Here is a 12,563-nt window from a genome sequence, read left to right on the forward strand (position 1 = left end):
CAGGATCAACTACTCGGTCCCTCTGGGTAGCTGGCTGTGACCAAGCAATGACCATAACTTTGCCCCTTGTCAGCTCTACTATACACCTGGGAATTCTGGATCATTCATTTCTTAACTTTACGATTTTGATTGATGCTGCTTTTAAAATAATGTATCCTCTGCCTCATTCCAAAAGGATTGAAGTTAGCTGTATCATTTTCACTGCAAAGCAATAATTTAAGGAACTTATGTACTTATGTAACATGTATATTTATAAGTAAAATGCATTATTATGTGTCAGACTTAATTTTTTAGTATACTTCTAAGGGATTTTATTACTTATTTATAAGTTTGTAGCATTGTTTTTAAATTACAGCATTATTACATATATTACTGTATTAGAGATTAAGTAACCATTTTATATTTTAGATCTTGGTAATGTTCTGACTACTTCAAATGCCAAAACTGTGAATGGTAAAGCTGAAAGCAGTGATAGTGGAGCTGAGTCAGAGGAAGAAGAGGCCCAAGAAGAAGTGAAAAGAGCAGAACAAACTGATAATGGTAATGTTTGGATGATGGCCTGGTAATTTCACATTAAGATAAAGGATATGGGAGAGTTTAGGGTGTTTTGGGATTGTATGAGATTAATGCATGTGATGAGATGTGAACTGTTAACCCTATAACCAGATTTGCTGTGAACCAAAAGACCCTACCTACTACAGAATACAGAGACAGCCAGTCTTACAAGGCACAGATGGAATAGGTGTGAATTGAAAGCTGACAAGAATAGGCTACTACCGCACATGTAGTGCTTGAGATTCTGCATTAAAAATTTAGTAACCAGTTGTCATCAAATTGATGCTGACTCATGGCAGCCTCTTGTGTGTAAGTGTAGAACTGTGCTTCTTGGGTTTTCAGTGGCAAGGGCTCCTCTTAATGGACTCAAATTGCCTTTCAGTTAGCAGCTGAGTTTGTTTGTACCACCCAGGGACTCCAGGAATTTATTAGCATATCATTATGAATATGCATGTGCTCCCAAAGAGGGCAGACAAGTTAAACTCTCAATTGCTTATGAGAAATAGAATGGAAAACAGGATAGAATGCAGGCAGAGTTTAATGAAGAGGGAAGAGTAGAACCATGGGGTACTGCTACAGGTATTATTATTAACAGTACCAATGATAAATGAAAAGACTATTTTAGAAAGAGGAGGCAGAAAAACATGAAAGCAAACCATAAAACTTAGTTTTGCCTTCAGTTTACGGTATGGAATGATGAATGATACTTTCTTTGAGGGATCTTGTTGGTTTTGTCCATTTGCACTGATAGGTCTTGTAGAAAAGTTTGCCTGTGCTTGGAAAAGTTTGAGGAGCTCTGGTGTCTTAGTGATTAAAGCATTTGGCTGCTAACCAGGCCAATAGTTCAAACCATGGCCAGCTGTTCCATGGAAGAAAGATGAAGCAGTCTGTTTCCATAAAGATTTGCAGCCTTGGAAACTCTATAGAGGCAATCCTATTCTGTCCAGAAAGGGTCACTATGAGTTAGAATTGACTCAGTAGCAGTGGGTTTAAGGAACTGTGGTGGCTCACTGGTTAAGGCATTCACCTGCTAACCAAAGATTGCAGTTAAACACACAAGCCATTTCATGGCAGAAAGACAAGGCGGTCTGTTTCCATAAAGGTTTATAGCCTTGGAACCATTATGGTGCAGTTCTACTCTGTCCTATAGGATCACTATGAGTTGGAATTGACTTGATGGCAAGGGTTTGGTTTTTTACGTTTTGAGACAGTTTAAAGACCTTGGCAGTTGTACACATCTTCTTAATCATATATAATCTCTAAATAAGGACAATTATAATGTCATATTTGCACCTGATACTCTCTAATACACGCACAACTGAAATGCATTAACCTTATTTACATTTCACGGTTCATAACAGAAGGAACAAAAATATGTGATACACATATACAATGAACAAATATAACAATCACAGTCCTCGTTTCTGCAACTGGTCACGTGGTCGTAGCTGATATTCAGAACTACCTTCTTCCAACACCCATTCTATATTTCCCTTGCCCTCAGCAAGCACCTCAGCTGATTGTGGTTCTTTGCCTGGTGGGATAACCCAAACTTTCATTCTTGAAGGGTCTGGGCCATTAGTAGTCATATCAGAGTTAGGTTGCTGTAATTTTCCATTGACTTCAATCACAGGGCATGGTAATACTAAGAGACGTCCTAAAGAATCTCCTGTATGCCAGACATATTCTTCTTTACCTCCATTATGTAATGTCAATCCAATTTCCCTTTGGTAATCGGGATCTCTCACACCAGATAGTACAGTAATGCCATTCTTTGTTGATCCAGAGGCATGAGGAAGCCAAAATGGCTGGCTGGCATTCTTAACGCCCAGTTCAATGCAATCAGTATTGTATCTCCAGGTGGGAGTATTCCTCCCTTTGGGAGTAACATCTCCAGACCCACAGAGCATAGGGTAGCAGGGACAGGAAGCAAAAATTTTTTGAATGGGTCACCAGGGGTAATTGTGAGTGGTACCACTCCCGTTTCCACCCCTTGGTTCCTGGACCTGTGAATCCTGGCTATTGGAGAAACAGGACCATAGATTAGACACTGATTTGGAGCATATACAGCCTTCTGGAGAGCATTTCCCTAACTCTTCAAGGTATTGCCACCTAGCTGGCGCTATAATTGTGTTTTCCGGAGGCCATTCTATCGTTCTATCAAGCCATTTGCTTCAGGATGATGGGGAACATGGTAAGACCAGTGAATTCCATGAGCACAGGCTCATTGCCACACTTCATTTTCTGTGAAGTGAGTCCCTTGATCTGAAGCAATGCTGTGTGGGATGCCATGACAGTGGATAAGGCATTCTGTCAGTCCATGGATGATAGTTTTGGCAGAAGCATCACATGCAGAGAAGGCGAATTCATATCCAGAATAAGTATCTATTCCAGTAAGAACAAAACTCTGTCCTTTCCATGATGGAAGTGGTCCAATGCAATCAACCTGCCAACATGTTGCCGGCTGATAACCCTGAGGAATGGTTCCATATCGCAGACTCAATGTTGGTCTTTGCTGCTGGCAGATTGGGCACTCAGTAGTGGCAGTAGCCACATCATCCTTGGTAAGTGGGAGTCCATGTTGCTGAGCCCATGCATAACCTTCATCCCTGCCACCATGGCCACTTTGTTCATGAGCCCATTGAAAATGGATGGCTGGTTTCCACTGAGCATGTCATCCTGTCCACCTGATCCTTAAAGTCCTCCTCTGCTGAGGTCACCTTTTGGTGGGCGTTCACATGAGGCACAAATATCTTTACTTCTTTGGCCCATTCAGAGCTATCTATCCACATACCTGTTCCCTGTATATCCTTGTTACTAATTTTCCAGTCATGCTCCTTCCAAGTCCCAGACCATCCAACCAAGCCATTAGGCACAGCCTGTGAATCCGTATATAATCACACATCTTGCCATTTCTTATTCCATGCAAAGTGAACAACCATATGCATGGCCTGAAGTTCTGCCCATTGGGAGGATTTTCCTTCACCACTGTCCTTGAAGGAAGTCCCAAAAAGGGGCTGCATTGTTGCTGCTGTCCACTTTCAAGTGGTGCCTGCATATCATGCAACACCATCTGTAAACCAGGCACAAATTTTCACTTACTCAGTCAGCTGATCATAAGGAACTCCCCATCAGGCCATAAGTGCAGTCTGACAGGGAAGATAATATGACTGGAGTGGAGACCATGGGTATTTGGGCCACTTCCTTATGTAACTTCCTTGTGCCTTCGGGTCCTGCTCAAGCCCGATCTCTTACATGCCACTTCCATTTAATTATGGAATGCTGCTGTGCATGTCCAACTTTATGAGTCTGTGGGTCAGACAACACCCAGTTCACAATGGGTAGCTCAGGCCACACAGTGACTTGGTGGCCCATGGTTAGGCGTTCAGTCTCTACTAAAGCCCAATAACAAGCTAAAAGCTATTTCTCAAAAGGAGAGTAGTTATCTGCAGAGGATGGCAGGGCTTTGCTCCATAATCGCAAGGGGCTGCATTGTAATTCACTAATAGGGGCCTGCCAAAGACTCCAGAGAGCATCTCTATCTACTACAGACACTTCAAGCACCATTGGATCAGCTGGATCATATGGCCCAAGTGGCAAAGCAGCCTGCACAGCAATCTGAACCTGCTGCAGAGCCTTCTGTTTTTTTGGGCCCCACTCAAAACTAGCAGCTTTGAGAATCACTTGATAAATAGCCTGCAGCAACACACCCACACGAGGAATATGTTGCCTCCAAAATCCAAAGAGACCCACCAGACATTGTGCCTCATTTTAGTTGTGGGGGAAGCCAGATACAATAACTTACCCTTCACTATGATGGGAATATCTTGACATGCCCCACACCATTGGACCCCTAGAAATTTCACTGAGGTGCCTGAATTTTTATTGGGTTAATTTCCCAACCCCTAGCACGCATGTGTCTCATCAATTAGTCTAGAGTCATCGATACTTCTTCCTTACTAGGTCCAATCAGCATAGTGTCATCTATATAATGGACCAGTGTGATGTCTTGTGGAAGGGAAAGGCGACCAAGATTCCTGTGGACTAAATTATGACATAGTGCTGGGGAGTTAATATACCCCTGAGGAAGCACTGTGAAAGTATACTGTTAGCCTTGCCAGCTGAGGGCAAACTGCTTCTTATGGTCCTTTGAAATTGGTATCAAGAAAAAGGCATTGGCCAGATAATAGCTGCATACCAAGTATCAGGAGATGTACTAATTTGCTCAAGCAGTGAAACCATATCAGGAACAGCAGCTGCAATTGAGTCACCACCTGATTAAGTTTATGATAATCTACTGTCATTCTCCAAGATCCATCTGTTTTTTGCACAGGCCAAATAGGCGAATTAAATGGGGATGTAGTGGGAATCACCACCCCTGTATCCTTCAAGTCCTTGATGGTGGTAGTAATCTCTGCAACCCCTCCAGGGATGCAGTATTGCTTTTGGTTTACTATTTTTGTAGGTAGAGGCAGTTCTAATGGCTTCCACTTGGCTTTTTCTACCATAATAGCCCTTACTCCACGTCAGGGACCCAGTGTGGGATTTCTGCCAATTGCTCAGTATATCTATTCCAATTATGCATTCTGGAACTGGGAGAATCACTACAGGATGGATTTGGGGACCCACTGGACCCACTGTGAGAGGCACCTGACCTGAGACTCCATCAATAACTTGACCTCCATATGCCCCTCCCCCCCCCGACTGGTGGGCCACAATGATGCTTTGGGTCTCCTGGTATTAGTGTCAGTTCAGAGCCAGTGTCCAGTAATCCCCGAAAAGTCAATATTTCCTTTTCCTCAATGAGCAGTCACTCATAAAAGGCCTCAGATCCCTTTGGGGAAGGCTTGAAGATTATAAATTTTTGCAATGTAATGTGGTCCTTCCTCAAGGGGACCTGGCCTCCTCCTCATTCAAGGAGTTGTGGGTCTGTAAACTGATGCAAGTGTGGGAATCGATTGAGAGGCTGTGACTGTATTCTGGCGATTCAGTCTAGGCTGCTGTTCATGTGACCTAGAATTCTTCTGTGTATACAGATCAAGTAAATATTTAGTAGGTTTGCCATGTATTTCACTACTAGGAACACCATGCGCAAGTAGCCAATGCCAAAATTCCACACGAGTCAGACTATTCTGATTACTTTTCCAACTGTGCTGTCCATTATGGTAACCACACCCACCTTGCCTTTGTCACTTAACTGCTGCCACTTGGCCCCTACTACCATGGGGTCCAATCAGCCCCATTGTGGTTAAGTATCTTAGTTCAATTAGGGCAGTTCCCACTGTCAAATCCAGCTTACATAAAATAGCAATCACAGCAGTCTTCAGGGATGCTGGAGCTCCCTTCACAAATTTATTCCTCACCATACTGGTGAAAGGCGTGTCTTCTGGACTCTCCCTTTCTGGCTCTAGGTGTCTAATCTGACAAATCCATTCTAACAGGCCAATTTCCCTAAGCCTGTGGATACCTTCTTCTACATTATACCAAGGCAGATCTGGTACTTCAACTTGACTTAAGGCAAGCCACTGCATAATCCATGCTTCAGTCAGCCAACCGAATATACTATTAGATCCTTTCCTAACCTCTTGAGCTGAAACACTGAAGGTAGAATTCGTACTTAGCGAGCCTAAATTAGTAAACTCAGACTGACATTCCTTGCACCATTATCCCCCACCCTCAGTAGCCATTCCCATACTTATTCTCTAGGTTTCTGTCTGTACATGTTAGCAAAATCAAGTAGGTCTTTTTGGGTATAGCATACCACCACCTCAGTCACACTTTGTATTTTACTTTTTGGGGCTCGCTTGGAGTTAACTTTAGTTATAGGTCTAGCAGCAACAGTGGGTGGCCGAGGTAGTTCCTGAGAATATTGAGCAATGTATTCCATGGCCTCTGCCTCAGGCAGTGACCCTACAGGAACAGTTGGGTTAATCCCTTCAAACTGAGATGGAGTGGATAATGGTTTTACAATAATCCCTTCAGATGGCAGGGATTCAACAGAGTTTACAGGCTTCATATCCCCATCTTCCTGACTCTCTGCCCTGATGTCCCCATTCTAGGTTGCAGGATCCCATTTTTTTCCAATCAATGCTCTCATTTTAAGTTCAGACACTATTCTGGGTTGGTAATTTAATTAGCGTTGTAATTCATCCACTCTTACGATAAGACGCTGGGTTTGGTTTTCAGCAATATCAGTTCTGTTACTAGAAGAAATAAGGCTTTCTTTCAGAACACAGTTGGAATCATTGAGGTCTTTGATGGGGTGCTTAAGCTGTGACTCCGTAGCCCTGACACTCTTTCACCATTTTGTCTAGTGTAAGGACCAACAAACCAGTTTCCTTATACTCCCCAGGCTGACAGATTTGCAGAAAAGTATCAAATATGTGAACACCCCGGGCCTCACTTCTCAAAAGTATTTGATCCGTTGGTAGTGCTATTTTGCATATTAATGTTGCCACCTCACGCCACAGATTAGCAGGGCCCTCTTTACTAATGGAGGCAGGGTCACCAGTGCCTTTACGATGAATCAAATTGGAGAACCAATTTAGGAAACCCATCCTTATGATTTTGTCTCTCTAGAACCACTCCCAGTAGCAAATGTTTTAGACTGGGTTCTCTAGAGAAACAAAACCAATAAAGCTTATATATATAGAGAAAGAGAAATTTATCTTAGGAAAATGACTCACACACTTACAGAAGCCAGCAAGTCCCAGATTCTTGGATCAAACATCAAGCTGGAGGCTTTTCCCGACTCATGCAGCTCCCAGGGGCTGAAAGAACTCAAGGTTGGCAGGCAGTATACTGGCTTTTGACTCAAATGAATGACAAATCCAAGATCTCCAGGCTGAATGATGGATTGTTCACTCATGGACAGTTGTAGGCAGCAGAACAGAATCCCAATCCACAGAAGAGTGTCTCTTTTCCCACGATATCCATAAATATATTGGAAGCAGGCCACACCCCTAGGAAAACTCCATTTCGACAGATTGGCTGCTCAAAACACATACATCTTATCCCGTCATTGGAACAACCCACATCACAATTGCTTAAGCCACATGGAATTGTGGTTCAGCCAAATTGACACACAACTCTAGCTATCACAGAGATTATCTCTTAGAAGGTTCTAGAAGATTCACAGGGAACTGAAGCAGTTTTGAAGTCAATGAAATTGTAGCAAAAGATTAATGATAAGTACCCTGTCTCTCTGATCTTAGTATGAAACCTTGCAAAGGGATTTTGGTAGCTTAGGGAAATGACCCATGGATGTTAGGAAATACAGGAGTTGCAAAAGATATAGAAGTTGACCGCTTGTGACTTTTATGTATCCTTCTGTTTTCTCATAAAAGATAAGAAAATGATGAAGAAATCAACAGACCTTAACAATTTGGAAATTGTTGTCACTAATGGCTATGATAAAGGCAGCTTTGTTCAGGATATACAGAATGACATTCATGCTAGTTTTTCCCTGAATGGCAAAAGCACTGAAGAAGTAAAACCTGCAGAGCAAAACTTGGAACAAACTGGAAAAACTACTGTCTGCATTCACGAAGGTACTGTCCCTTAATCATTCTTTCGTCAGCGTTTTACTTACGAATAAAGTATTCTTTTAGTGAGTTTTAGGATATGTAGGAGCAAGTTAGGATAAAAGACACTTACCTAGTAATATGTTAGGATTTATTAACATAAGAGGCTTATAGCTTTGAAAGACAGTGAATTAAGGTCAGGGTTATTATGTTTTTATTAAGACATTTTTAATTGTGTTATTATATGACGTTTTAAAATAAAATCTTTGAAATTTCTGCTCTTAGCACTGATGCTTCTTTTAACCTAAACCTCTGATGATATGAAGCCTCTCCTGTACTTCAGTCAAGAATATCATTTCTTAATTTAACCACCAAATTTTTACGCTGACATCCCAAATGTAGGCTTCCTAGCTGATAGTCTGTTTTCTTGTATAAGGGTTTTAGGTTTTATAAGTTTTGACCTTAGTGGTATCTTCCATGATAAAATTCAATAATAAAATAATTTGTAATATTAAAAAAAAAATTACCAACTAAATTTATAGTATTGGTAAATTTTTAAAATCATGACTTAGTATAAATAATAGTTGTCCCAATATGAAAATATTTTAGAGCTGATGAATTTTGAAAATGGAATAAATGATACTTCTATTAGGATATTATTATTCTTTTTAATTATATTTAGATATAAATGATGATCACATTGAAGATGTTGCTGGAATTCAGCATTTGACCAGTGATTCAGACAGTGAAGTTTACTGTGATTCTATGGAGCAGTTTGGACAAGAAGAGGTAAAAAATTATATTTTTTAATTGGTAAGTTTTCAAAGTGGTATATCCGAATTTAATGCACACCTCTATTAACAGGAGATTTATATGCTATTCACCACTTTGAAAACATACCTCTAAAAGGTTTAACTACTCATTTTTTAATTATTTAAAAAATAAAATCCTGCCTATTCAAAGAAATTTTAATAATAATTTAATATAGTATATTTTTGTTTATATTTATAAATTTTCTAGGAGATAGGGTATTGGGAGGGAGATGTTAAATTCTTTAAACTAGTTTCCATGTTGAAAAAATTAACCTTCAAAAAAATGGGATGATTTTATTGCATTGGACTGAAAGTTTGAGTAGAAATGATTTTTAAATTTCATTTATGATTCAGTATTAGAAGCTGACATTTAAAAATACCTGATTATTTTTCTTTTTGACACTTTTTTCTGATGCATGACTAGGGTAGCTTTGATAGCTGTATTTATGTGTAGTGTTTCTACATTTCCCCCATTCCTACACAGTTTAAATGTGTCTTATAAAAAATTATTTATCTTTTGCTTTACCAAAAGAAAGATTTAAACTTTGTGTGTCTGTCTTCCAGTTTCCTTTTCATAGTGCAGTTGAATCTACCTCTTTGTTTTCTCAGATTTTAAAAACACATGAATAAAATATTTTTTAAGTAAGATCAGAGACAAGTGAGTGGCATAGATGGGAAGAATAGTGATAAGAAGGCTAAACTGAGAATGAGCTGAAATTAATGAAAAATGATGAAAGCCCAGATCCCCTTTTATTTTCTCTTTTTAAAAAAGTTTATTAAGAGAAAGTTGATGAGAAAGGACTGGATAGGAATTAATCTCAGTAAATAGCTGGCTACTAAACTCTTAGGTTTACTCCTATTTTCTCTATTAATCAGTTAATTAATAGACTACAATCCTTCATAGGACTCCACCTGATATGCCTCCTAATCACCTTTTAGGCCTCTGTGTGTGTGTGTGTGTGTGTGTGAAATTCTTTTCCTTTTTTTATCTGTTTTCAAAATAATGAGTTAGTTTTTTGTCGTTCAGTTCGGGACTGGTGAATATTTTAGGGAAATCATTATGAAGCTGTGGATTAAATTGATTTCATTTGCTTCAGTCTGTTCCAATAGTTATCCTTACTGCTTGAATTGTGCCATCTTTAGCCTGTAGAAGCCTATTCAACTTGGCTCTTAAATCTTTTTGATACAAACTTAGTACCCTTTGAAAACTTCCTTTGTTTTCCTCTCTGATCTCTTTTGACACCATTTTTCTCTTTGTTCTTTGTTCATCACCCTCCCTGGCCTTCACTCTGTTCCTCTAATGTCAGGTTCCTCCCCTTTCCCTCCTCCTGCCCCAGAATCTTGCATTTATTGTGCCTGCAGTGTACTTCCTCCTCATTCACTGAGTTAACTCCTGCATATCCTTTAAACCCTAACTTATCTTGAAGGAAATCTTTCCAGATAAGATACAGTCCCTCCTAATCACCACTACCACCAGCTCTAGATTAATTATAGGCTGCCTTCCATTAATTTGCCAGGTAAGTTCTTTTTAAAATATATGCAAATAATCTTCTGTTTTCAATTTTGGAGTCCCTGAGAAGCAAGGTGCTTTTCAGGTCTTTTTTGCAGGCCATTATGGGACAATCTACTTCCATAAAGATTTACCACCTCAGAATCGAAGCCACACCTGTGGCTTCCAGCCAAACCAAAGATAGACATAAGAGTTGAACATGTGTCTGAGGTAGATACATTCCTTGGAGAGAATAATCATGGAAGAAAGAAAGGCTGTTTATGCATAGGGAGACAGTTCAGAGGGCAGCAGTGCATGGAGGGATGGACACAGGCAATAGGTAACTATTGGGAGGAAATGGGAGGAGAGCTGTTGCATTGGGGTAAATTGTAGTCAATGTCATGAGACAACCCGTGTGTGAACTGCTATATGGAAAATGAATTTACTCTGTAAACTTTCACCCAAATCACAATTAAAAAAACAAACAAACAAAAAAAAACCCTCTGGGGCTTGCTGTGAGTGGGAATCAACTCGCTGGCAGTGAGCTTTTGGTTTCAGTAACAAATTTATATTTCATCTGCTGTAATTTGAGCATTTTCCTTTTCTCATTGATTTCCCCTTATAAAAGTAGTTTTAGAAGTCCATAATAGCTTCTTGGGAGCTCTGGTGACACAGTGCCTCAGGCATTTGACTGCTAACCAGAAGGCTGGCTGTTCAAACCCACCAGCCACTCCTCAAAAGGAAGATTGGCCAATCTACCATCCTTAGTGATACCACCTTGGAAACCCGAGGAGGGGTCGCTAAGAGTCAGATCCGACTCGATGGTAGTAAGTTTTTTTTTTTTTTGGTTTTTAATAGCCTCTTGAATTTGTCAGTTAAACACACTGCCTCTCCCATCCCACCTACACATACATCACAAGCAAGAACTATTTTTTAAATCTTTCGTATATATTTATTTTGTTGCAATAAAATGTTTAAAAATAGCCTTGTGATATGATCATTGGATTTGCTTCAGAATAATTCATTGGTGCTGGGGACAGGGATAAATAAAGAACTCTGGTGTTATAGTGCCTAAGGCATTTTGACCGCTAAAAAGAAGGTTGGTGGTTCACACCCACCATCCACTCCATGGAAGGAAGATGGGGCAATCTACTTTGGTAAAGATTTGGCCTTGGAAGCCCAAAGAGGGGGTTGCTTTCAGTTGGAATAGAATCGATGGCAGTTGGTTTGGTTTTTGGTTTGGGGACAGGGATAATAGGTGAAGTAAGAAGGCCCTGAAGTGATAACTGTTGAACTAGGTGATTAGTACTCTACTTTTGTATATGTTTGAAGTTTTCCATAATTAAACATTTAAAAATGAGCTTTGTGACTTTCTGTGGGACACTTCTTTTTCCTTGTTACTTTTTTCCCCTAATACTGCCATATGTGATAGTTTTCTTTACTTTTTTCCTTTCCATCAGAATGTTTAATTATGTTATGTGTACAATTGCATCATCATCATTACTGTCATGTAGCTCGTTTATCATTCCATTACATACTCTTTCTTGCTCTATTTCTTTATGACTTCCAGTATTACCTGTTCTAAGGAGTCCTTATTTATTTTATCTCCAAACATAAGCTATCTTAAAGCCTTGTTTCATTATTACCTAACCTAATTTTTAATCTAGGAGCTCTGGTAGCACAGTGGCTAAAGCTTGCAGCTGCTAACAAAAAAGTTAGCAGTTTGAACCCACCAGCTGCTCCTAGGAAGTGAGATGAGGCAGGTTGCTTCCGTAAAGATTTATAGCCTTGGAAACCTTATGGGACGATTCTGCTCTGTCTTATAGGGTCAGTGTGAGTTAGAATTGACTCGATGGCAGTGAGTTTGGTTTTAATTTTTAATGTACTGTCAGTCCTAAATAATGTTACTCTCAACTTCTTCATCCATGACAGATGATCTATAATAGATCATCATTTTAACAACTGTGTGAACGTGGGAAGTTTATTTTTAAGATTTCTGTAGTGTTTTTTTTTTTTTTAATTTTATTGTGATGAGGGTGAAGATTTACAGAGCAAATTCACTTTCCATACAGCAGTTCACATATACTTTCTCTCATGTCATTGACCACAGTTTACCATAATGCAACAGCTCTGCGCCCGCTTCCTCTCCATAGTTACCTCTCCCCAGTGACCATCCCTCCATAC

General features: G+C 39.9%; 1 protein-coding gene across 1 annotated transcript in view; it reads left to right on the forward strand.

Annotated features, from left to right (window-relative positions):
- ACBD5 (acyl-CoA binding domain containing 5) overlaps positions 1 to 12,563 on the forward strand; it is a 103,617-nt gene that overhangs the window by 45,146 nt on the left and 45,908 nt on the right. The window contains exons 7-9 of the mRNA XM_007936420.2: positions 409 to 540; positions 7,902 to 8,105; positions 8,761 to 8,867. Of these exons, the coding sequence (XP_007934611.2) occupies positions 409 to 540; positions 7,902 to 8,105; positions 8,761 to 8,867 (443 nt within the window). The remainder of the gene's footprint in view (positions 1 to 408; positions 541 to 7,901; positions 8,106 to 8,760; positions 8,868 to 12,563) is intronic.

The sequence above is a fragment of the Orycteropus afer genome, unplaced genomic scaffold, assembly GCF_000298275.1.
Source record: "Orycteropus afer afer isolate SDZICR_OR568_19922 unplaced genomic scaffold, OryAfe1.0 scaffold00035, whole genome shotgun sequence".
Taxonomy (NCBI): Eukaryota; Metazoa; Chordata; class Mammalia; order Tubulidentata; family Orycteropodidae; genus Orycteropus; species Orycteropus afer.